Here is a 26,094-nt window from a genome sequence, read left to right as displayed (position 1 = left end):
CAGCACGTTAACAGCCAGCTGGTTAGCTGGCTGTGTAGATCAGTATGGATCTAATGAGAGATGTACTTGACATTTCTATTGTACAAAACATTTTTGTGACTTCAAAATCAAGATACTGAATCTGAACTGTTGACAGGCCATCACGGTGCCACACCTTAAAGTAGATCCCTGGGACCTTAGTATGATTGCCATTTCAGGTCTTTCTCTGTACATGCAGAAGGTGTGAGTGTGAGTTTGCTGCAATGAATTGCCGCCCTGTCCACATACACACTTGGTGAAGGGAGAGCGCCCACCGATATGTGACCACTGCAATACACAAACAACCGTTGAATTATGTATTAACAAAGTGCTCAAAATATGACTGATAATACACATCTAGAACTAAACACAGAAAGGACACTAGACAAAGAACATGAATATATAACCTGTACATAATCTAGGTACCTATCTTGCCATGAGAATGACCAATGTGTAAACATGGCATTAAACAACAAATAAATAAACAAACTGATTCATTTGTGTGAGCAAAACGAATGAATCTTTACCACAGATAAGAGCACCGCTCCCTGATTCGATTCCAATTCATAACTAGTTTGAAAAGAGTCATTTCTGACTCGTTGACTCAGTGATTCAGTTTCCCTGTGTGTGCGTGCGTGTGTGTGTGTGTGTGTGTGTTTTCTAAGCATACTCGATATATCAAACATGGTCATTTTCAACATTGTGTAAAAAGCAATATTGAATATATCGATAATTGCGATTTACCGCCCAGAGCTTAGTGGTTAGTGGAAATACATACAGACAAATCCCGCTTTAGGAGATTTGTCATCTGGGGAAAGTCACTGAAAATTTTGGCTTTCAGCTAAAAGAGCTTAAATCTAGTGCAGCCCTGACAACAGTTTTTTTTGTTTGTTTTTTTTTAGACCTAATTCACAGAACATGCAAAACTTAAAATAAAAGTTTCAGAAATTAGCTTATTATTTTGTTTAGGTCACTTAGAGGTAAAGTGATAGACTCGTTGTATTTTGTGCTGCTTTTTCACAGTTAATAGCACATTAGCACACAGGTCTTCTAATGCTACAGCACAGTCCACACTGATTTTTAATCATGTTCAGATACCTGGTTCAAATCTCCCAGTCTCAGTTTGTGATGTTTTAGAGAGATAACCGCCTGTCGCATGGTCAAAGGCAGGGATTTTGATGAAAATGACTCTTGAAAAACTGATAGCAACAGAGGGGAAAGTAAATCTGAAATTTTTTTAAAGAAATCAGTAGGAAAGCCATCTGGACCCGGCGATTTACCACTCTGCATAGACTTAATTGCTGATATAATCTCCACAACCGAGATGTCTTGCTCCAGTTCAGCAGCTGTTTCTGGGCCTACAGACGGTATATGTAGCATCTTAACTCTCCCACCCTGGAAGATTTTTTTATCAATTGAATCAGAAGTGTACAGCGACTGATAAAAATGTTGAAAACTGGATTTAATTTTGTGGCCGTCTATCGTTTTCTGGCCTAGCTCGTCATTAATATCCGGAATAGTTTGATTAGTAGTTCTCTGGCACAGCTGATGGGCCAGAATCCGCCCTGCCCTCTCCACATGCTCATAGTACCTCTGTCACATCCTAGAGAGAAGATATTCAGCCTGACCCATCGATAGGAGATCAAAACAGTTTGTGATGTTTTGTGATGTGACCATATTTGGTCAGGGAGATTTTAACCAGAAATGGTACTTCACTGTGGTTTATTTATTTCTACACTAAGCTTGTAATAAAGTTCATATTATAAATGAAAAATTCCAACATTCATTTGATTTAATGCTGCCTTTAAAGTCGCTTTCTTCCTCTATTTTCTTCAGCTGGTTTAAATAGGCCTCCATATAAAAGTGCATTTCTGTGTAGACGACTGAACGTTCCATTTGTGATTTATTTCTTGCAGCACTAAGTGAAAGGAATTTTCCTAGCAGTGTGTTCTGTATTAGTGTTATGTGTTATGCATTCGAGGCTTTTAGCCTGAACACACATTGCTGTAAGGATAACGGATGTTTAAACAGTGTATTATGAGTGTAATATATCAGCTAAAATGTGTCTGTCTGTGCCTGTAGGGTTCTCTGTGTCGGTACCTGAGTCTCCACGCTCTAGACTGGGTGAGCTGTTGTCGTCTCACACATTCAGTCACAAGAGGACTGGCCTACCTGCACACCGAGCTGCTGAGAGGAGGTGATGGTCACCTTCATCTGCTACACACACACACACACATCTGAATCACATTCAGGATTACACTAACACAATTATTTCTTACACGTGTATTAGCTGTATTAGCTTACACTCGCTGTGCTGCAATTGCTGACACTTCATTTTGCAAGATTTAAGTTATTCATATTGGATTTTTAAAGCTATTACATAAATAACCTGCATATAGTTAATGAAGTTACTTCTGTGCTCAACACTTTATAGACTCGACTGAATTTAGTACCTGTACTTGCTTTTAATGTGCCCTAGAACTACTAAAAAACCAAAAGAATTTTTAGGGTCTGACACTTAATTTCAGTATTTTAGGTGGTTGTCAAAGAATATACTAATGGAAATCTAGACTGTGATACTGAAATCTGTTGTTAAATTAATTAATGTTCTTTGCAACCTACCTGGTAGTTCCCAAGCTAGTCCCCCTAAATATACAATTGAATGTTTCACAAGAGCTGTGCATGTGACAGCCAGGAAGGTAGTGCCTCACTGGTCATGGATTGGATGCAGCAGATGCAATCGGCCATAAAGACCCAAATGTCTTTGATAAGGGCCAAATTATTACAGCCAGACGTCTGGGTTGAATATCTCTAAAATAGAAAGTGGTACTGACAGTGTACCACTGACAATGACCCGAGGGGGAGCAAGACACAAACCGCAGACTGGTGTTTGGGTGGCCAGAAGTCAATGACAGAAAACATATAGGCTACTGCAGAGGGGTTACTGTGGTTAAATGCGGATCATTTAAACACTGGTGGTGAGGTGAATGTGTCCCAACACACAATACGGTAAATCCTTCTGTGTAAGCGGCTGTATAACCACAGGCCAGTCAGAATTCCCATTCTGCTAAAATCACCTACCATGGGTATCTGAACTGGACGTTGGATCGATGGAAAAAGGTCGACCGGTCTGACCAAGCCTGTTTTCACTAAAATCGTGTGGACCACCAGGCACTGCATTGTGTACCTGCCGAAAAGATGGCACCAGGATGCACCTCACATCGTACAGAAGTTGAAGGATCTGCTGGAAATGTATTGCTACCAAACTTTCAGATATCTATAGTTGACAGATCAGAGCCATTTTGACAGAATATTAGGCGGGTGGCCTGATGTTTTGGCTTATCACTCTATAAAAAAAGATGTAATAACTTTGTGCTTTGTGCTAATATCAACCTAAAATTAATGATATGTACTTACAGCAATATATCGCACTGGTTGTTTCTGTGAACTTTCATTTATTTTCTTTTATGTTTTCCGACGTGTCTTTAATAACAGTATCTGGCACTGTATTTGTTTTGCTCTTAGTGTTATTGCCCAAGTAAGCTCTGTGCAGTTTTTAGCCGGATCTCTATGGACTGATCGAGGCGTATGTCTGTGCCTGTGGCTTTTATAGGCTTCTAACCACACTAGTTAAAATAAGCTGTATGAATCCACCCATGGGTCGTCTGTTTAAAGCCGCCTCCGGGTCTTACTCTGAAATACGCATATGGGTCAGCACTTTCTGAAACGAGAGTCGGCTATTGATTCACGGTTGATGCATGTTACTGTCGAGTTCCAGTCGCAGAAACGTCACCCATGTGCCAGTGCAAATACGATCCAAACAGACTGTGTATAAAAAGTGTGCAGCTTACCTACAATTTAAAAAAGAGTTTTACGCTCCCTGGAAAGCAGGATTGTTTTTTTTTAATAGCTGGGTCTGGGTTGTGTGTGTTCTGCAGTTACACAGACCTTTAAGTGCCAGCAGCTGGAGCGGTATGATAAGTTAGGGCTAATTTGTGTGTGTTGCTCCTGTAGTTTCAGTAGTGGTGGCACATGGCCAGAGAGTTGCGGCAGGATGCCCTGCCTAGCTGGTCTCTGCCTGCCTGCCTTGCATGCCTCCCTTTCTTTTTCTTTTACTTTGGCTTTGGCTTGATTAGAACCTGACGAGACCCTGGCAGTGTTTGCATAAGTGCGTTTATCTCACAGCATAACAGTTACTACACTGCCATCTGGTGGTTGTCTCTGTAGCGTGCACCTTATGGTGCTGATTGTTGTGGTATGTTGCAAAACAAATTTCTAAAAGACCTGCCAGATTTTGTGTAGAAATGGTGGTTCGGATTGTAAGCAGTTAGGCATAGTTTAAGTAATAGTTGTTTTGTTGGAGATTGAAAGGAATCCTTTTAAATATTGGTGACCTTAATTGTTACAGACTCTGTTATACAAGTTACAAGAGCAATGCTGCACTGCTGGGATCAAATGTTCAAACAGTTCTCTTTCATGCCAGTTGTCTTTGGATGTACACTGATCAGTCATAACATTAAAACCACCTCCTTGTTTCTACGCTTACTGTCCATTTTATCAGCTCCACTTACCATATAGGAGCACTTTGTAGTTCTACAAATACTGACTGTAGTCCATCTGTTTCTCTGCATGCTTTGTTAGCCCCCTGCTCTGTCTGATCCACTCAAACCGGCACAACACACACTAACACACCACCACCATGTCAGTGTCACTGCAGTGCTGAGAATGATCCACCACCTAAATAATACCTACTCTGTGGGGGTCCTGTGAAGGTCCTGACCATTGAAGAACAGCATGAAAGGGGGCTAACAAAGCATGCAGAGAAACAGATGGACTACAGTCAGTAATTGTAGAACTACATAGTGCTTCTATGTGGTAAGTGAAGCCGATAAAATGGACAGTGAGTGTAGAAACAAGGAGGTGGTTTTAATGTTATGGCTGATCGGTGTATGTTTAAGAAGTTAAGTTTGTTTAGAAAGTATTTAAAGTAATGTTGACATGGTTAATTGCTTGCATTATAGTTGGTCACAATTATGAGTTGCTTCAAAAATCAGGCCTAAAATTCTAAGTAGCTTATCAAAATAATAGCCTCACCTTATGACTTTGCTAAATGCTTACTGTGCTCCGGTTAATCGACAATACAATATGTGTTTTGTTTTGTGTTTACAAATAATGATGCATGCATATTTATTAGAGTTGAGATATTAACATTAACATTGCGATATGCTCCTCCATAATTCCAAAAATCAAATCAATACAAATATTTGTGTAATTAGTAAATAAATAAATAGTTATGTACAAAATCAATTCTAAAAGTTCAGTTAAACACATATTGAAAAATGAAACCAACAATGACACTCTCCTCCCTGTTGCAGATGTATATAAACCTGCAGTGTCGCACCGGGATCTGAACAGCAGAAACGTTCTGGTGAAGAACGACGGCACGTGTGTGATTAGTGATTTCGGCCTGTCTATGAAGCTGACGGGGAACAGACTCGTCCGACCTGGAGAGGAGGAGAATGCTGCTATCAGTGAGGTATGATGTTCAGAATTCTCTCTTCAGTGTGTTGAAACTCAAAGCAAATGTCAGGCAGTTGTGTTTTTGAGGGGACGCCCGGCCAGGTCGTGGCTCTGATGAAATTCGAGCTAGCGTGTAAGACTGCTGTTCCATCTCTGCGTCCCATAGTGATATTAAAATTTTTTTATAACATATTGCTGAACCGTGCTTTACACATACTCACTCAGTAGCCCACAGGCCACATCTGACCCTTGGGTTCATTTTTTCCTGGTCATTTGATTGGTTCTTACCAGTTGAAACATCAGATTATTATTTAGTCATTAATTATTCCACACTGTTGCCAAAACAGCCATTTCTAATAGTTTATGTTACTGTAATGTCATAAAATTTAATGTGACTGTTCATATTTCTCATGAAGAGTGTGTTTGGTTAGTCCTCTTAGCTGCTTACTCTATTCTACTAAAAGCTAAACACAGACATTATTACGGTGTGTGTAATAGCCTTTACTTTGTTGTTTCCATCATTTTGACCTTAACACTTTGCACTGGCACCTTCCCCTCATACCTGTATTGTGGTCCTGTGCAGGTGGGCACGATCCGCTACATGGCCCCAGAGGTGCTGGAGGGAGCAGTGAACCTGAGGGACTGTGAGTCTGCTCTGAAGCAGGTGGACATGTACGCTGTTGGCTTGATATACTGGGAGACCTTCATGCGCTGTACAGATCTCTTCCCAGGTGAGAATGAGAAGTCTGTCAGAGGTGGAAAGTAACGAATGACATTTACTGGCGTTACTGTAATTGAGTACTTTTTTTGTGTACTTGTACTTTTTAAAGTACATTTTACAACCAGTAATTTTACTTTTACTTAAGTATGTTTTTTATTAAGAATTGTAATTAGCTACATTTTAAATGACATCCGTTACTGATTAAAAAAAAAAAGAAGAAAACAATAAAAAAAACTCGACATCAAACCGGCCCCTTAGGTTGTTTGATCCAGCCCGCTGAGCATTTACGCATTTGTGTGCTTTAGAGTCGGGCTTGCGAACTGAATCACTGAGTTAACGAGTCAGAAACGACTCACTCCGTTTCATTATGATGTTGTGCATAAACAACTCCACGAATCTGTTCATTTGGTGAAGAGATTCAGATGTATAAACCAATCAGAGCTTCAGAATTCACATTCTGGGCGGAATTTCAATCTCTTTCTTCATTGGTTGTTGTATAAATGACAGTTTAGTGAACGAATCACCAATTTAAGCTTTTTACCGAGAAAGCCGAGAGAATAAATGATCTACAATAGTTTTCATTAGTTAGGTGGATAAAACAGTTGGGTATGGATTTATATATTCTGGAAACATACTAGATGGTCTTATATAAAGTGGATTATATCCCTAATGGAACAACACATGCATATAGATCAGGTAAGCAGATAAGTGGTTATGATTTTCTGCTGCTGTGTGATTGATCTGGGTCGCGGTTCTGCTGTTTACGGTTGGCTTTCATTTTGCAACGATAGCAAAGCATGATCAAATATTGTGATTTTTTATGTTAATTTATTTGAGTATTTATTTAAGTAAAACGGACAGCATAAATGTGATTGTGAGATTCTGCTGGTTTGTTTTTTATTTTGATCATGTTCCTATGACTGGGTAAGACCCGTTATATTTTTTGCAGTCTGTTAGGTGTGTAGAGTGATTAAATCCACACATGAACTGCTAATATGCTGCATGGCTGGTGAGCTGTGTGTAGTCTGCTGTATTATTCATCTATCAACTTGAAAATGATGTCCCCCCTCCTGTTAAAAAAGTAACTAAGTAATGTTTAGTCTGAGTTTATTTTAAATGAGTTACTTTTTTACTTGAGTAGATTTTTAGACTAGTAATTTTACTTGTACTTAAGTAAAAAATCATCAAAGTAATAGCCTCTGAAGTCTGTATATTTCAGTGTGATAAACAGACATTAGGTGGCCCGTTATGTAACTGCTATGTATTAATTTTTATAGTTCCATGATATGAAATCTTTAAAATGGTTTCACTGATGTATGAGATAAGGCTTCAGTGTGTTATCTCAGCGTGCATGTGTTTGTTTCCAGGAGAGACAGTTCCGGAGTATCAGATGGCTTTCCAGGCAGAGGTAGGGAACCACCCATCCTTCGAAGATATGCAGGTGCTGGTGTCCCGAGAGAAACAGAGACCGAAGTTCCCCGAGGCCTGGAAAGAAAACAGTCTGGTAAGAGGGCAAAACTGTGCTTTAAATGGAAAAGTGGTGGACAGTCACATTTCTGGCACACGTTCGTATTGCAGATGTTTCCACCAGCTCAGCATGTGAACTGGCTTCGAATTTCTTCTATAGCAAATGTAATACTCAGAAAACACCTAGAAATAATATCTTGTACTGCACTTACGAATTTTCTGAGATACGAGCTGTCACTTGGTCGATTTTTTGCTTTGTGATATGAGCCGAGATCCGAGTTGCGAGCGAGCTTACGCCACCCGCCACTAGGTAGCCCAGGGCGCGTTCGGTTCACCTGGTTATCTTGCCGTACAAGCAAGTGAAAGCGAGGAAAGTGTGGCGAAAAATCCAAAAGTCAGTTAAGAAGAAGATTAAGTGAAGTGAAAAAATTAAAAATTTTTTAAAAAGTGGCAATTAAGTTTAGCGATAAAGTGTAGCATAGTGTGCAAGTTAAATTTAGCAATGTATTGTAGCATTAAGTGTGTAACGAGTAAGTTAAGTGATAGAGCACGAAATGAAACACTCCCCCAACTTCCTCCGCCAATAAATAAATACACTTAATAAAACCAGTTTATTTCTTTACATTTTCTTTTATTATGTATTATTATTTTTTTATACATTATTTTTTATTTATAAAGTAAATTTTTCTTATTTAAAAACACGTAACAAAAAAATCGGTGTGGTTTTGGGGGGCTGGAACGGATTAATAGCGTTTCAATTCATTTTAATGGGGAAATTTGATCTGATATACGAGCAAATTGAGTTACGAGCTTGGTCACACAACGAATTAAACTCGTAAGTCAAGGTTCCACTGTATCTCCATTGTCTGCTAGACCTGTCCATCAAAACCACGTATCTCCTCTTGCTTCCCCTCCGGTACTGTTTGAGAAATGCATAATATTTGATGTATACAGTTTATGCAGGCTATTCAATTGCATGGTTGTAAAACATGATTTATATTTGTACACGTAAGTCCATTTTATATATAAAACAGACGGGCTGACGACCTGATAAAATTATATTTTTATTTCTGTGCTGATTTGTAGTAAATGTTGCCATCTGTGGTTTGTTTCACCTTACAGCCAGGTGAAAAACGTTTTGCTCTTTACTGAGAAGCTGCGTTTTTGGAGATACGTGTTTTTCATCAGACAGCGACGATATATTTCTTACAGAGATTTAACCCTTTTTCTTTCTCAGGCGGTCCGTTCTTTGAAGGAGACCATGGAGGACTGTTGGGATCAGGATGCAGAGGCGCGTCTGACTGCTCAGTGTGCAGAGGAACGCATGGCAGAGCTGCTGCTTATCTGGGACAGGAACAAGTCTGTCAGCCCCACTGTCAACCCCATGAGCACAGCTCTTCAGAACGAAAGGTTTGCTAATATACACATATACACCGTCATCCATCATGAGCACTGCAGACTGTTTTAGTCTTATTTCCCAATTTTACCACCACTTTATCCTGGTCATGGTCATGGTGGGTCTGGTTTTCCTGGAAAAACTGAATGCAGTGCAGTAACACACCTCGCACAGGACGCCAATCCATCCCCCCTCCCCAAATATAGACAATCATGTCTATGCATTAGCATAACGATCTACTACGCTACCCCACGACCACTGAGACTCAAGGATGAATCTGAGTGCTGCTGTCAGCCTGCCAGATATCTATCTATCTAAACATACACTATATTGCCAAAAGTATTCACTCACCCATCCAAATCATTAAATTCAGGTGTTCAAATCACTTCCATGGCCACAGGTGTATAAAACCAAGCAACCTCGGCATGCAGACAACTTCTACAAACATTAGTGAAAGAATGGGTCGCTCTCAGGAGCTCAGTGAATTCCAGAGTGGTACCGTGATAGGATGCCACCTGTGCAACAAGTCCAGTCGTGAAATTTCCTCACTAATAAATATTCCACAGTGAACTGTACTCTAGAGCAGTGGAGTCGTGTTCAATGGAGTGACGAATCACGCTTATCCATCTGGCAATCCGATGGACAAGTCAGGACTAGAATGGGTGTGGCTGAAACATTTAAATGTATTTATTAGAAGGGGTGTCCACATATCCTTGACCATAAACTGCATCTTTGAAGATGGTTCCCGCACAACTGATTTTAATCTTGGCTCAGTCGTGTTTATAATTTTTCTGTATTTGTTTATAATTTTGAATGAATTAACTATCTGGACTGGACTTATGTATAGAACCAATCTCTCTTCTGTCCTAATTAACCTTCTTCTCATCCCATTGCAGAAACCTCACCAACAGCCGCCGGGTACCAAAGATAGGGCCTTACCCAGAATACTCCTCCTCGTCGTACATTGAGGACCATGAAGGCATTGTGAAGAACCTTCCTGGAGATGTGTCCACCTCGGGTACCTCTTCCATGAGCGGTGTGGGTCTGAGCGGTCTGGGTAACGGTGGCCCTGGTGAAAAGAACAGAAACTCCATAAACTATGAGAGACAGCAGGCGCAGGCGCGTCTCCCCAGCCCTGAGAGCAGCGGAGCCAGTCTGTCCACGAGTACCACCACTACGACGGCAGGCCTCACACCCAGCACGGTTATGTCCACTATCTCAGAGTCCGTTCAGGGTGAGGATGCAGGAGCGGGGCCTAGTGTGCCTGTTTGCCTGCAGCTTACACAGGAAGACCTGGAGACCACCAAGATAGACCCTAAAGAGGTGGACAAGAACCTTAAGGAGAGCTCAGATGAGAACTTGATGGAGCACTCACAGAAGCAGTTCAGTGCTCCTGATCCACTCAGCTCTGGCAGCTCTAGCCTGCTCTACCCGTTCATTAAGCTAGCAGCCGAGGTAAGCGCTGGGGCCGGAGCTGGGCATCATCCTGACTTTGGAGGAAGTGTTGGCCCAGTTGATCCCCCTCCAACCATGTTTCCTCTTCCCAAACAGCAGAATCTTCCTAAGAGGCCCACCAGCCTGTCTCTCAAAAACCCAGGCAAGGAGTCCTCCTCACGGCTCAAGTTTGGCAAACACAAATCAAACCTGAAGCACGTGGAGACAGGCGTAGCTAAGATGAACGTGATCGCGGCTGCCGAGCCTCATACGGTCATGCTGACCAATAACGGGGCCGGAGTGAGCAACGGAGCGGGCGTGCTGCTGCTTAACGGCTACGTCGGTAGTGCTAGCAGTTCCAGCAGCTCCTTCGGGAACACAAATCCAGCCGGGCCACAGGGCGAGGCGGGGGGCCTGCCGACCCTCCAGAGCCAACTGAGTGGAGACGACATTCGCCTTAACATTAACATCAACTCCAGCCCGGACGAGCACGAGCCACTGCTGCGCCGAGACCACATGGGTCGTACCAATTCCAATAACAACAACAGCAACATTCACACTGCTGTTTCCACAGCTGCAACCAGTCTGTCACCTCCTGTGCCTCCCACTTCAGCCCCGGAACCTTCATTAGTGCAGGTGAAGGTAGAAGCTCCTCTGAGACAAAGCAAGCCCAGAAGACCCGATAGACCTAACTCACTAGACCTGTCATCCACCTCACAGGACTCCTCTGTATCAGGTAATGAACCTGGAAAGCACTTCTGTGCATGTGTGGCAAAAATATCAGTGGGTATTTATATGAAGTGTTAATGTTAGCTATAATAATGCTGTTTTAAAGCGTTTCACTCTCTCCACTCTTTAGTTTTAGTAGGAGGGTGGGTATGCAATCACAGTTTTTTAATTTCTGTGGTACAAGTTGTTTATCAAATCTTCACCTTAGTACCCCCCCCCCCCCCCATCCCAAAAAAAAGGCCTAGACAAACACTCTAACCACTATACACACAAGTAAAGAAAGCAAATCGACCCCCTACCCTTCTGAATTTATTATCCAGCCATGATAATAGCTTTCATGGTGTTAAGGGGCGGCACGGTGGCTGAGTGGGTAGCACTGTCACCTCACAGCAAGAGGGTCCTGGATTCGATCTCCAGGTGGGGCGGTCCGGGTCCTTTCTGTGTGGGGTTTGCATGTTCTCCCCGTGTCCGCGTGGGTTTCCTCTGGGTGCTCCGGTTTCCTACCACAGTCCAAAGACATGCAAGTGAGGTGAATTGGAGACGCTAAATTGTCCACGACTGTGTTCGATATAACCTTGTGAACTGATATCTTGTGTAATGAGTAACTACCGTTCCTGTCATGAATGTAACCAAAGTGTAAAACATGACGTTAAAATCCTAATAAACAAACAAACATGGCCTGATGGAAGGTGCCGAAACAGGTGATGGCCAGGGTGAGACGGTGATTTAATAATTAACCTGGTGTTTGTCAGTGTATCAACAGATCAGGTTGTGGAAACAATTAATGACTAATGAATTTCTTCAAATATCATCATAAGCTTAAATCATTCTGATTTTGTAGTAATATGTCGACATAGTTGCTGTCCACTTTAAAGCTTATCAAAGTAGTTTAAATATTCTTAAGATTTTCGTTTCTAATTTAACTGTTTATCCCTGATTGACCTACACAAAAGAACCAGCCACTAACAAACCTGCAATGTGTTTATATAGTTTATGATTTGTATAAAGGGACACTTACAGACACAATTGGTCGTGTCTGTCAAAGGAAATGTCAGATCGGGATTCAGCTCATCGATGACGTTTACTGTCTGGTCAGGTCACTGGTATGAACGTCTGAGGAATACAGAGAGCACAGCATCTTTATGTTTTAAGTAGTGGTAGGAATCCACCACTGTCTGGTATATAAGAAATGACCAGCAGTTTCACACGTTTTCGGGAGGCATGTACTAGCCTCCTTGGCCAGCTTGCGTGTTGTGCAGGCAGTTCATGAGGTCAGGTGTACAATTGTCTAAATTAGGAAGAAAATAGGGGAAGGGAAGGGTGGAATGCCACAGCAATGTAAATGACGTTATCTTTTAATTTGTACGAGGAAATCGGAACTACAACAGAGACATGTTTATGTTTCCAGTGCAGGCAGGCAGACAGACGCTGCTTGACCAGAGTTTATCTGATTGGATGGAAGCCACTTTTTAGTCTAAATGTTTAAAAACATTCATTGATTTAAATTCCACTTTCACTTCCAGTGTAATTACACCGTCGCCCTTTAAGTGTCTTAATATATACAGCAACAATGTACCTAATCCTCATCTATTCAAGCATCTGTTCATCAGCATCTAACATGATGTAGAAATCTGAAAAGCCTGCTATCACTTATCACATAAATAGTTAGAACCCCCCCAACAACCCCAAGCTCTGGCCAAACTCTTGTCATGGATTGCCCCATGGTTTAAGGTTTTTCTGCCTCATGCTTAGTGATTCCCAGTGACCATGACCAGGTAAAAGCAGTTGAGTGTGAAATAAAAGGAAATAATATAAGGCTTTTGTGGATTAAGGTAAATAAATAAAAGTTGTCTATTATTTCAGTTTGACCACACCCACACTTTTTTATGCATCCAGACTGGAGAAGTTTAATCCACATGTAAGATTTTACTAGGGTAAAGAAGTGTAGTCCTAAAGGTGAATATTTCAGAAATTGATGCAACATTTTATTCAATTCTCTTGGAGGTATTTTAATGCACAGTGGTACAGACAGACAGATGAGATAAATGAGATGGATGGATGGATAGAAGGATGGATGGATACTTCATTAATCCCGAAAGAAATTAAGGCCTCAGTAGCAAGTTACATAAATCAAAAGTCAAAAGTAATAGTACACACTACAGAGTTTCACATTATACAAACAAGTATAATCACAACAACACTTAGACAACACACTACAACAACAGGACCTGACGGTACATATGGTTTACATATGGTACATGATTTCTTATTGGTAATTATAATTACCATTGCACCATTATTGCCCTTCAACCTTCTGTACAGAAATTGCTTTTTTAAGCAACAGTGCAGTCTGAATATGAATTTTTTACTGCATTGTTTGGCTGTATTCATTTCAGTACGGTGATTATGTAATAATTATAACAGGCCTGGTTTAATCAGTCCCTCTCTTTCTGACAGGCGAGGGCTCGTCCCAGGAGGAAAAAGCCGGATCAGCTGAGAAGATCAAAAGACGCGTGAAGACGCCTTACTCGCTGAAGCGGTGGCGTCCCTCCACGTGGGTCATCTCCACAAACACTCTAGATGGAGAGGTCAACAACAACGGTGCGGGCGGAGAGCAGAGTGCAGCGGGGGCTACCCGCTCCAAATCGAGCACCGCCGTGTTCCTGGTCGGGGGAGGAACCGCTACCTCCACTCTCTCCTCTGACCCACCCGGCATGACCTGCCTGTAAACTCTTGAGAGTCGAACCCTGCCATGTAAAGGCCACAATCAGCTCACTAATAATGGAAAGACTCGCAGTGTAATGGTTCCCGAGATGCAGTTCAGGAAGAGGGAAAGAAAAGAGAGATCTGCAAGCACTTAACATCGTGATGTTTTTTGGAAATTCTCGAACGTTTTTTTTTAAAGTTATTGCTTTAAACCGAACTATGCAGCATCATGGGCTTAAAATGCTTCCATCGTTTTTGTTGTCCCATTTTGATATCTAAGTCTGTTTGTATGTATGTTATTGCTTATTACTTTCCTTTATTTGTTGCACTTTTCTTTCTAAGTAATCTTAATCACAGTTGCGTCCTTGTTCTCTGACCTTCTTTGCTCTGGTCTTAAAACTAAAAAGAAAATGACAATGTGTTGATTTAACAATCATGCCAGACAGCTCTTATGGGTGTCAATAAAATCTAGTCCATATAAATGTCGATAGAAACACAGTGGTCTCTAAGACTGCAATAGCATGTAATGTTTTAATGCATAGTACATTCATGGATTTGTTTTGGGGAACATTAACATATGTATCCCCTGTTTTGTATAACATTTAAAAATGTGCAATAGGCTTTAGCTTTGAGGTGCTTTTCAAACCTTTGTTCTAGATTTTGCAGCATTGTGCTTTTGTCCTAAACTAACCGTGCACTTACCTACACTCTGTCCGCTCACCCGCCCGTCTTACGGATGACGATCCCTTTCCCTATCAGCAATCCTATCCAAATGAAAGGGAAGAGCGAAGCATTTAGTGGGCGTGCTGTTTTTAATCCCTTTACTTTTGAGTGTCGTAGGTGCACATCAGCCGAGGACGATCCAAAACCTGCAAGCTTGAAGGACTGAGGATTTTTAATTCTGTTACTGAATCGAGCGCCGTCTTGGTCTGATCTCTGGAATAACGTTCTCCCTGAATCTCTGGAATAACGTGCTCGGACTGGTATTTACAGTGTAGATTCGGATGAGTTCACGTGTGTCTGCTGACCAGCTGTGTCATGTGAATCTGGACGTATAGAAGCACATAAATGTGAGAGAGGACAATTCGAGTGATGGAGATCAGGTGTTCCTGTCTGCATTCCACTGTCACCAACCACAATCACTATGTATGTACTTTAAATGTAATTTATAGCTCATGTTACACCACATACATACACCTGGAATTATATGTATACATTATTGTGTGTATGACATCTACTTCTTTTATTTTCAAATCATTGTTTATAAAAGAAATGACTAGAAAGACTAAAAGTGTATAATGATAAATGAGGGTAGGATTTGAGTTTGTACGTATTAGACATCAGTGCTGGTCTGGAATCAGTGTTCAGCTTTCATTTTTCATTTTTCTATGAACAATCATACTGACGGAGTGAAGCCGATTCCAGATGAGCACATGTACGCTGATACATACATGATTAGCTGTTACTACAGAATTGCTTTGTTGTCTGTGATTTTAGTTTCTCTTTGTTTGTAGTGCTAAGGGCCAAGTACATTCAGACCATGTTCTTGTTTCTTTTTCTCTTTAATGAATTATTTTCCGTCTATAGAAACCATGTAGTGTCATTAAGTTTACTGGTAGTTGAAGCATTGCATTATCATTTATCATCCAGCTCTCCTCCTTTATCTCCCAATCTAGTTGTATCCAATTCCTGATTGTGAATCCGCTGCCACTTGCACAACCCCCAGTCTGATCAAGGAAAGTCGGATCACCTCACGTCCCTTCCGACACCTGTCCAATCTGTCGCCATTTCTTATCACCTGCCAGTGTTTGGTTCTTACACAGAGAGCCACACTAAGCTCCATGTAACCCCCCCCCCACACACACACACACACACACACACACACACACACACACACACACACACACACACACACACACACACACACACACACACACACACAGTAACCCGGACCAGTCCCGGAGATCATCAGAGTGACAGCAGAAAGAGACCTCGTTCAACCCTCCCTCTATTTAACACGGCCAATTGTGTTTGTGTGGACGCCAAGCCAGGTCAATAGCTCTGCTGGGTTTAAACTCTACACCACCTAAGCACTATATGGTGCATTTCTGTGTGTGGAAGAGCAGTTTGAACAAATGTTTCCGTATCTTGCCTGCAAACTCAACAAAAATCATGAGTGCCCATAGAAATCGACTTATTCACCGTATTGTAAACATTGCATCATGTTGTGAATTTAAATTGTCCCTAAAAATAATAGAGCACTGAGGAGTCGTGTAGACGGCTACATTATTTTTTCCGTTCCACAAGATCAGATGCATTCTTCAGAGCTGCTATTAATGTGGCCCATTCAAATAATTGCATATTGACGCTCCATGACGCCAGGAAAACGGCCCTAATTTGTCGTAGAGTCACTAAGCATACTGCCAGGCTTGGTGAATTTCCTTTCTATTCTTCAGCTCTGAAAGTAAGCTTTTTTTTATCCAAGTGCCTAATTCGGAATCAAGAAGTGAGTTCATTTCACTTCCTTATGCAAAATTGTTCACGCTGATGTTTTGTATGTGTGTGATATAGCCTTAGTGATGTGGTGTAAATGTGTGTGTGAAGAGTGCTATGGCCTGCACATACACAGCTGAACTGATGCTGTGGGACCAAGAACAACGCTCCGACACTGAGGTTTTGCTCTAGATACAATAGAACAGTAATGGCAGACTGATTCTTACTAACATTATATATAAGTACCATTTTTTCCTTCAGCCAAACAGCAGTGGTTGCTTTATAGAAGAGGTCTAACCACCTAGTGAGATTTAATTTAATGCTAAACACAGAGGAGAATGTGAGTGTCATAACCCATCAGTTTAAAAACTTCCACTGTTGTTGAACAGGGTTAAGATCCATTACCTGCTAATTTCCCGCCTTTATATCATTTTACTGCTCATTAAACCATTTAAAACTACAGTTACTTTCTATACAGAGTGGCACAGCAACATTAGTCCTGACTTGGGTATTGATTTATACCTTTGATCGCTGGCTGTGAGGAGTTTGGGATGTTCTCTAAATGTCTATGTGGATTTTCTCCGAGTAGTCTGATTACCAACCATCTCCCCAAAAACCTGCAGAAGGTGAATTGGCTGCACTAAACTGTCCCTGGGTGTGTGTTGCCCTGCGCTGAATTGGCACCCGGTCTGCCTTTGTCCAGTTTTTCCAGATGACACAGGATCCACCTTAACTTTGACCAGAATGAAGTGGTGCACATTAAGGACAGAATGATAGGTGTTCTGGTAGCTAGGACTGGATCAGATTCAAAATATCTTTTGATGCCATTACCTGATGTATTTTTGACATCTGAGTGATGTAGTCCAGTGTGGAAATAGTAAGGAATTTGGCATGTTTTCTTCACATCTATGTGGGTTTCTTTCCACCTACTTAAAGCAAGCTGAAGGTGGATTGGCTGCTCTTAATTGGCCTCATATGTGTAAATGAATAACAAAAAAAGTACATTTGTGTGCTGGATTGGCCACCCATCCAGATTCCATCTTTCTGCTCAGTGTTTCTGGGTGGTGCCAGGACCCACTGCAAGCTTGACCAGGATGATTCAGTTAGTAAAAAGTCCTTATACATGTGTATGGCCTTGATTACAGTTCTCTGACTGTGTGTGATGTGGATTGACACCATATTAGTACGACCCCACGCTTCTATACACCAGACCTGTTATTCCTGTACATGAATGGATGTGTGCGGTCCTGTTGTTTCCTGGCTGATTAAGGAGAATTATGAAGGTCTGCTCTGGAGTAATCTTTCTAGCTTTGGCTTGGATGTTTTTCCACCATTCAAACTCGAACCTTGTGCAGACAGACATTTAAACTGCACCCACTCACATCACATGGATTGCAGAACGAACTTCAAGAACCGAAATCTAAACGTGCTGTTGTGTATTTTCTGCCCCCAAACTGCCACATTCACTAAAGGCTGATGGAAAGCAAACTCATTCTTCTAACCACTACATGGCAAAGTCATTGATTTCAGACCCACAAATGCCAAAGTCCAGGCTGAGATGAACTGGATGAGCATCTTAAAATTCACTAAAAACTGGAATAACAGATTTTCTCTGTGTGTGTGTGTGAGAATGGAATGTTTTTGTTTTTGATTTGCTGTTTTTCTTTCTTTTCTTTTTTTATATTTTACTTTCTGTCTTTTGAGTCTATTAAATTTATACTGAAGCAAAATACCCCTCTGAGATCTGTGGCCAAGGTCGTTGCTCAAGTAGCCACTGAATTGTTTTCTATTAAAGCTTGTAAAGTAAGCGCTTCGAGAAAAGAACAAAGTAAGCTGACACAGTTTAGTCTGCTCAGAAAGATAAAGATGTTTAAAGCTTGCTGTACAACTCTGCATTATTAAGCTGATTAAAGACTATATTAAAGAAATAAATCACGACTCGTTTTCTGTGTCTGTCTGAAAAGTCTGAGAACGGTGGTCAAGTGAATTGTAAAAAAAAAAAAAGGGGGGGGGGGGGAGTGTGGCTTACCTCAGGCCTGACCACATGAGGGTGTTCAAGCCACAGTTTTAATGCTTAAAGCACGTGGCTGCCACAGTTAATACGTTTCTACATTTTTAGAATACAAAGGAACACCAATGAAAAGTTCTGATACAAAACTGTAGTAACTTGGGGAAGCGTTTTAGTGCAACAGTTTGTTCTCCAGTCTGTTTACTTTCATTTATTTTTCCTTTTCACTAACTGCTTCATTCTGGTAGTTCTCCCTGGACAGAGTACAAATTTATTGTCATTAGTGTAACAGCTACATGTGACATTACCTACCATTTTAGGCTGCATAAATTAAAAAAATTAAGTGACTACATAATTTAGTTGAATGTACACCGACCGATCAACCGCAACATTAAAACCACCTCCTTGTTTCTACACTTTTATCAGCTCCACTTACCATATAGAAGCACTTTGTAGTTCTACAATTACTGACAGTAGTCCATCTGTTTCTCTGTATGCTTTGTTCGCCCCCTTTTATGCTGTTCTTCAATGGTCAGGACCACCACAGAGCAGGTGTTACTTGGGTGGTGGATCATTCTCAGCACTGCAGTGACACTGACATGGTGGTGGTGTGTTAGTGTGTGTTGTGCTGGTATGAGTGGATCAGACACAGCAGCGCTGCTGAAGTTTTAAAACACCTCACTGTCACTGCTGGACTGAGAATAGTCCACCAACCAAAACTATCCAGCCAACAGCGCCCCGTGGGCAGCGTCCTGTGACCACTGATGAAGGTCTAGAAGATGACCAACTCAAACAGCAGCAATAGATGAGCGATCATCTCTGACTTTACATTTACAAGGTGGATCAACTAGGTAGGAGCGTCTAATAGAGTGGACAGTGAGTGGACACGGTATTTAAAAACTCCAGCAGCATTGCTGTGTCTGATCCACTCATACCAGCACCATGTCAGTGTCACTGCAGTGCTGAGAATCATCCACCACCTAAATAATACCTGCTCTGTGGTGGTCCTGTCGGGGTCCTGACCATTGAAGAACAGGGTGAAAGCAGGGTAAAAAGATATGTAGAGAAACAGATGGACTACAGTCAGTAATTGTAGAACTACAAAGTGCTTCTATATGGTAAGTGGAGCTGATAAAATGGACAGTGAGTGTAGAAATAAGGAGGTGGTTTTAATGTTATGGCTGATCAGTATATATGAGTAACAGTAAAGCTTAAGTGTGAAAATTCAACTTCTAGACATTTCTAAACCAGAAAACCTTCATATTCTGTGAATTATGCAGCAGCAGTTGAACACAACCTGTTGCAGTGGACTGGTTATCCTTGATGAAAACATTTAGAACTATGCTAAATTTGTACTTTTATACATTTAGATGGGTAATCTAATACGAGTAGTGTTGTGTAGGCCTACATTCACTCTACTGTCAAAACCAAACCAGCCTTACAGACACACACTCATACCGAGAATGTATTTAGCCTTTTAAAAGAAGAAGAATGCTTACTACAGTATGTTACATGTGTTTTTACAGTAGACAGAAAACACAACACATTTTGCAGGGTTCAGAACCAAGAATAGAGGAATAAAGCAGTTCTGAAAGTATTAGATGATCGTGTATAATGTTTGACTTCTAAATGCTTACACTGTACTCAGTCACAATTATTGGACTAATAATTTGGATAAAGCCTTTGGATAAAGGCTTCTGTTAGTTGCTGTAAAAATAAATGTTTCTCAGCCTATAACAATTACGATAATATTGCCTAATCACAAATGTTAAGCCTCTCTATCAGAATCACAGATTATATAACATAATTGTATTATTTTGTATTTCATACAGAAGAAAACATTGCCACACACAACAAGGTTCACAGGGGTTTGTCCACATTTTGGTTCTTATCCCGTCAATCTTTGGAATTTTATCTCATACGTTTTGTGACTTTTCTGAAAATGACAAAAATCTGCTGACTCAAAACTGTATATACAGCAACTTAGAAGATAAAATGCTATTTTAGTCTGTGGCATGGTCTCATTATAAGGCTGTCATCACTATATATCTGGAGGGGGGTAATATTCAGATATGCTTTAATATACTGATGTAAAAATTCTAATTAAAGATATTTATTTACATTTAGCAGACACTTTTATCCAAAGCAACTTTTGGACAACTGTAACTGAATACATTGCAAGCAATTGAAGGTTCAGGGCTCATTGCTCAGGGGCCCAACAGTAGCAAATTGGCAGGTGCTCTTTATTCCACTCAATACCTTTGTGTATAATCTGTCAGTATGGCAGGAATGTTTAGAATTGCAGTACACCCCCCTCTCGGACCCCCTCAATATTCAATTCATGGCTACGACCTTGCCTCGTAATCTTTGGTTACTTTAATGTACATGATTAACTACACTTGCTGATTTGTAGGTGGCCATATAAAAATGGATAGTTTGCCCACATTAGACTGAACCTCAAGCATTTCCAATGGAAACGTCTATGCAGCTCTGTACAGATCTCAGAAAGATCATACATTTCAGGATGGTCACTTAAAATCATTCATATGCTACTTCAGGCCCCTGGATCCTGTGCACACACAATTATACATGAGCACAACATACATGGAACAGTGGTCTATTTCCTAAAGTCAGCCAGAAAACCCAAAAAGTCTTGCTGAAAGAACATTTCTCTGTATGTACAGATCTAATCCAAAAATCACAGACCCCCTCCCCCTTTACTATAGATGTCTGCCATGAATTAGAAGCTGCTGGAACCTTGGTGGTACTACCTACAGTTAAGCCAGCTTTACATCAACAACCACATGGGGGTGTTCAAGCCACAGTGCATCCCAAAAGCATGTGGCCACCACAACAAACGCTCTTACTAAATCATTCTGATCAAAACGAGCACCTACTGTTCAGGACAGGGATTTTAACACAAACATATATACCACGCATTTACTTGTCTACATGCTCAGCAAAGCAACACATTTCAGTCGAGCTTTAAGGTGTCGGGTTTGGAAATAAAGGCCACGTAACCAGGCAAATTGTTAGCTAAAATAGACCATTGGACAAAGTGACTCAAAAGAATTTGGAATCATCTGTTCATAATTACCACTAGTGTGCCTCGACTTTTCAACTTTTCAAGTCTGCACTGGACCTGTACAGGCTCACTGAGGATACTGTGGCCCATAATGATCTACTCATTGGCCAACCATTGAAGCTAACTGACTCTGGGCTGTGAATATGACCGTCAAGATGATCAAACATTAAAAAGGCTTACTGAGCCCTAATAGAGTTGATATGTGCATATTCAATGCACATTTAATTTGAACATGCAAAACTCAAAATAATACAGTGAATGGACCAAGATTAATCATGTCAGAACTTTTTCCACCTTGTGACCAATAAGATAAGATACCTTTATTGTCATTGCACAGGGTACAACAAAATTAAGTAGAAATCGTGATGGTGCCTCTAAACAATAACAGACAACAATTAAAACAGAATAGACAAAATGAAAATATAATATAAATATATAAAATATAAAAACGTTTTAAGATATATGAAGTATATAGCAGCTGAAAACAAAATGTATAACCATGTTGCACATGGACTAGAGTGTCTCTGTGAGCAGTAACGCTCAAGAATATATAGCTAAAGAATATATACATATAAGGTGCCATCAAATTGTAATGTAAACATTTTTCACGTTGTGTGGGTCACGTCGGTGAACTACAGTGTCTCTGTAAACAGAAGTGTAGCTACAAATATATACATTTAAGGCCAATTTTGTATTGTAGGTGTTTTTCAGTGTTCTGCAGATCTAGCAGTGTGTCAGTAGTCACACCAGACCTGACAGTAAATGTCAGTCAGTTTTTGGCAGTGTACAGTTCTCATATGAGTGTAGGCTAAAAGCAGTTCTTAAATCTGTTTAAGGACCTAAAGTGTTTTCCAGAGGGTAGCAGATTAAACAGATGATGAGTATGTTGTCTGCTCTATTTATGCAACAATATCTAGAGATAATTAAGTCCTCCAGAGACGGCAGTGAGCAGCCGATGATCTTCTGGGCAGTACTGATGACCCTCTGAAGGGCTCTCCTGTACGCTGCTGAGCAGCTGGTGTACCACACAGAGATACAGTAGGTCAGAACACTCTCGATGGAACAGCGGTAGTATGAAAGAAGCAGCTTCTCCTCAGGAAGTAAAGTTGTTGCTGAGCTGTTTTGGCTACTGCAGTGATGTTGGTCCAGAAGTGCTCTTCAGTGATGTGTGGAATCTAAAAAGTTCCTGTTGATGAAATGTGTACGACTCAATTAAAAAACAAACTGAACTTTAATAAAAGACAATAATGTGGATGCATTAAAAGGCACCCCCTTAAACTAATACTTTGTTAAAGCACCTTTTGATTTTTATGACAGCATTCAGTATTTTTGGTTCTATCAGTATGGCACATCCTGACTTGGCAATCTTTGCCCACTCTTTTTTGCAAAAGTGATCTAGACCTGTCCAATTGCGAGGCTTCTCCGTCCCATTTGGCATTTAACAGATGCTTTTATTCAAAGCGACTTACAGTACTGTGACAGTATATTGTCTAAGCAATTGAGGGTTAAGGGCCTTTTTTAGGGCACAACAGTGACAACCTGGTAGTGGTGGGACTTGAACCAGTGACTTTCTGATTACTAGTCTAGTACCTTATCCACTAGGCTACAATGTCCTATTTGACATTTAGGCGACGCTTTTATCCAAAGTGACTTACAATACTGTGACAGTGTACAGTCTAAACAATTGAAGGTTAAGAGCTTTGCTCAGGAGTCCAACAGCAGCAACCTGGCAGTGGTGGGTCTTGAACCAGTGACTTTCTGATTACTAGTCCAGTACCTTATCCACTAGGCTACGTCCCATTTGGCATTTAGCAGATGCTTTTATCCAAAGTAACTTACAGTACTGTGACAGTGTACAGTCTAAGCAACTGAGGGTTAAGGGCCTTGCTCAAGGGCCCAACAGCAGCAACCTGGCAGTGGTGAGGCTTAAACCAGTGACCTTCTGATTACTAGTCCAGTACCTTAACCACTAGGCTACAACGTCCTATTTGACATTTAGCAGACGCTTTTATCCAAAACGACTTACAATACTGTGACAGTGTACAGTCTAAGCAATTGAGGGTTAGGGGCCTTGCTCAGGAGTCCAACAGCAGCAACCTGGCAATGGTGGGTCTTGAACCAGTGACCTTCTGATTACGTCCAGTAACTTAACTGCTAGGCTACAACTAGATTTACATTCTAAAAATAAGATTTTACTGACAATTCAAATCAAATCCACATTATGAACTCAATAAATAAAACACAAATAGTTTAGAATGCTTAATAGTGTGTTTAGTCAGACAGACACAGCTAGCGAGAGTAGCATAATGCTAGGTGTGTTTGTGTGAGCTCCATGTGCCACTAAGGAGTTAAAAGGATCCACCTACTGGCCAATGAGAAGTTCAGTTCAGTGTGACGGATTGACCAATCAGAGGCGGCGGGGGCGGAGTTTTGGAAGAAGTTGACGGTGCGTGGCTGATGTTCGGCAGTTTAGTCGAGGACGCTTCTCTGGTGTGGTCGCGGTCGTGGTGAGTCCTGCGCTGAACTCGGAGCCACAGACGCGCCGTATGGAGCATTAAGAGCAGGATAAAAGCGCGCTCGACACCTCCAGCACAGCGGGCGTGTGTTCACACTTCTGCCCCGGGGACGGTTTGGTTAGTTTGCGTCATGTCTCAGAGAGTGCGCAGGAACGGCTCTCCGACGTCCAGCTGCAGCGGCGGAGCGTCAGGTCTGAGCGCCGGGGTGAGTTTACTGAGCCGCCTGCTGCCCATGAAAGCCACCGAGCCGTTCCAGCTGAAAGCACAGACACAGCCCCCTCTACCGGTCAGGATGGCGCTGTCTAACGGGGGGAACGGTGCTACCTCATCATCACCCTCATCATCATCATCCTCCTCCTCCTCCTCTTCCACAGCGGCACTCAGGAGCAGCAGCCCACCTCTCCCTCAGTGCCCGCAGATCACCGTGGCATCAGCTCATAACACTGTGCCTTCCCTCCCTGTACCCACTCACAGTGGCTCCCACTCTTCCTTCCTGCTGCTCAGTCCTCTGACCGAATGCTTGCATCCACCCGGCTCATCATCATCCACCCCATCATCCTCCTCCTCCTCAGCGTCCTGTGGGCACAGAACCAAAGCCCTGACACCCACACAGAAGTGCTCACCCGAAAATGACAGACTGTCCCCCGAGAGAATAAGCCCCAGCTCGCCAGTCTGCAAAGGTAACCTGTCTGACTGTAACCTGTCTGTCTTATTGCCTATACATGCATAAATGTACGGTGGAGCTTATTATTGTTCATTACTGTTCTTAAAGGTGCACTGGGCAGCAGGGCCAGGCTGACTTGTGAACTTTCTTCCTCCTAGTCTAGAGATTTGCCTCCATGAGGCCTTCACTTCACCACAGTCTTTATTTCTCACAGGTCCGGGTCCTTTCTGTGTGGAGTTTGCATGTTCTCCCCGTGTCTGCGTGGGTTTACTCCGGGAGCTCCGGTTTCCTCCCACAGTCCAAAAACATGCAAGTGAGGTAAATTGGAGATGCAAAATTGTCCATGACTGTGTTTGATATAACCTTGTGAACTGATGAATCTTGTATAATGAGTAACTACCGTTCCTGTCATGAACAAAGTGTAAAACATGACGTTAAAATCCTAATAAACAAACAAACAAACAAACAAACAAATGGATAGGATCTTATTATACTGTAGCTGTTGGGCTACAACATTCTACCCAGTGCACCTTTAACATGGACATTGCAATTGTACATCAACAAGCTGCCATTTCAGATCTTGCAGCCTTTTGTCATTGGTTCGGGCAAAAATGCTTGATTTTTCTGCATCGTTTCTTTGCCCTGTTAAAAGGAGGTCGAGAGTTTGAGTCCTGGTGGTTAATTTTGTACTATCATTATTAAAAAACATGAGGAGCCCAAAACATTCCTATTTTTTGTACGTTCTAAGTCTTTACCTTTTAAATTTTTTATGCAGTTTGACAACAGGACAGATAATGTTTATAAATGAACTTAACAGCCCCCCTTTCCCACAGTTTGTCTTTTTTGGGTTATAGTAAAATAAATTGCACGATTTTGTTCAGAGTCTTTTATTTCTGTTTGAGACAGATATTCTCATTGGTTTATCAGAAAAGCATTTGCCCTGTTATCAACTTGTTGCAAGTTTAAGCCCAGATGATGCCGTAAACTCTTTATGCATTTAGAAGCCCACCCGGGTGAGCTGATTGGCCCTGTAATCTGGGTGGGAGGTATGGCATTTATTTTCCCCTATCAATCATGCAGCACTCGGCAAATAGCTCGTGTTTTCAGCTGTGTATGAATGAGGCCTAGTGCGTTGAATCTGTCCATAGTGTTTGAATAGAAACCCCTAAGAAAAGTAATAAAATAAAGTGAAATATTTAATACGTTCTTCCTTTATGCATAGTTTGTTTATTCTACTTTTTCCTTTTATGCCAGCTTTATTAGTAGTCCACAATAATAAAACCTGGTGTACAAACCACTTTTCCCCAACTTTTACGTCTTAATTCTCTTAGCTCTAA

The 26,094-nt window shown here is 41.4% G+C and overlaps 2 protein-coding genes across 2 annotated transcripts in view; both read left to right on the top strand.

Annotated features, from left to right (window-relative positions):
- The window catches only part of bmpr2b (bone morphogenetic protein receptor, type II b (serine/threonine kinase)), a 92,848-nt gene extending 74,432 nt beyond the window's left edge, over positions 1-18,416 (top strand). Inside the window, exons 7-13 of the mRNA XM_063005551.1 lie at positions 2,101-2,215; positions 5,394-5,554; positions 6,122-6,269; positions 7,627-7,763; positions 8,964-9,136; positions 10,019-11,292; positions 13,743-18,416. Coding sequence (XP_062861621.1) covers positions 2,101-2,215; positions 5,394-5,554; positions 6,122-6,269; positions 7,627-7,763; positions 8,964-9,136; positions 10,019-11,292; positions 13,743-14,014 — 2,280 coding nt within the window. The 3' untranslated portion in view covers positions 14,015-18,416. The remainder of the gene's footprint in view (positions 1-2,100; positions 2,216-5,393; positions 5,555-6,121; positions 6,270-7,626; positions 7,764-8,963; positions 9,137-10,018; positions 11,293-13,742) is intronic.
- A 5,648-nt stretch (positions 18,417-24,064) lies between these two features.
- fam117bb (family with sequence similarity 117 member Bb) overlaps positions 24,065-26,094 on the top strand; it is a 68,689-nt gene continuing 66,659 nt past the window's right edge. The window contains 1 exon segment of the mRNA XM_063006342.1: positions 24,065-24,773. Coding sequence (XP_062862412.1) covers positions 24,224-24,773 — 550 coding nt within the window. The 5' untranslated portion in view covers positions 24,065-24,223.

The sequence above is a fragment of the Trichomycterus rosablanca genome, chromosome 12 (assembly GCF_030014385.1).
Source record: "Trichomycterus rosablanca isolate fTriRos1 chromosome 12, fTriRos1.hap1, whole genome shotgun sequence".
Classification (NCBI taxonomy): domain Eukaryota; kingdom Metazoa; phylum Chordata; class Actinopteri; order Siluriformes; family Trichomycteridae; genus Trichomycterus; species Trichomycterus rosablanca.
This window is presented reverse-complemented; position numbering and strand designations above follow the sequence as displayed.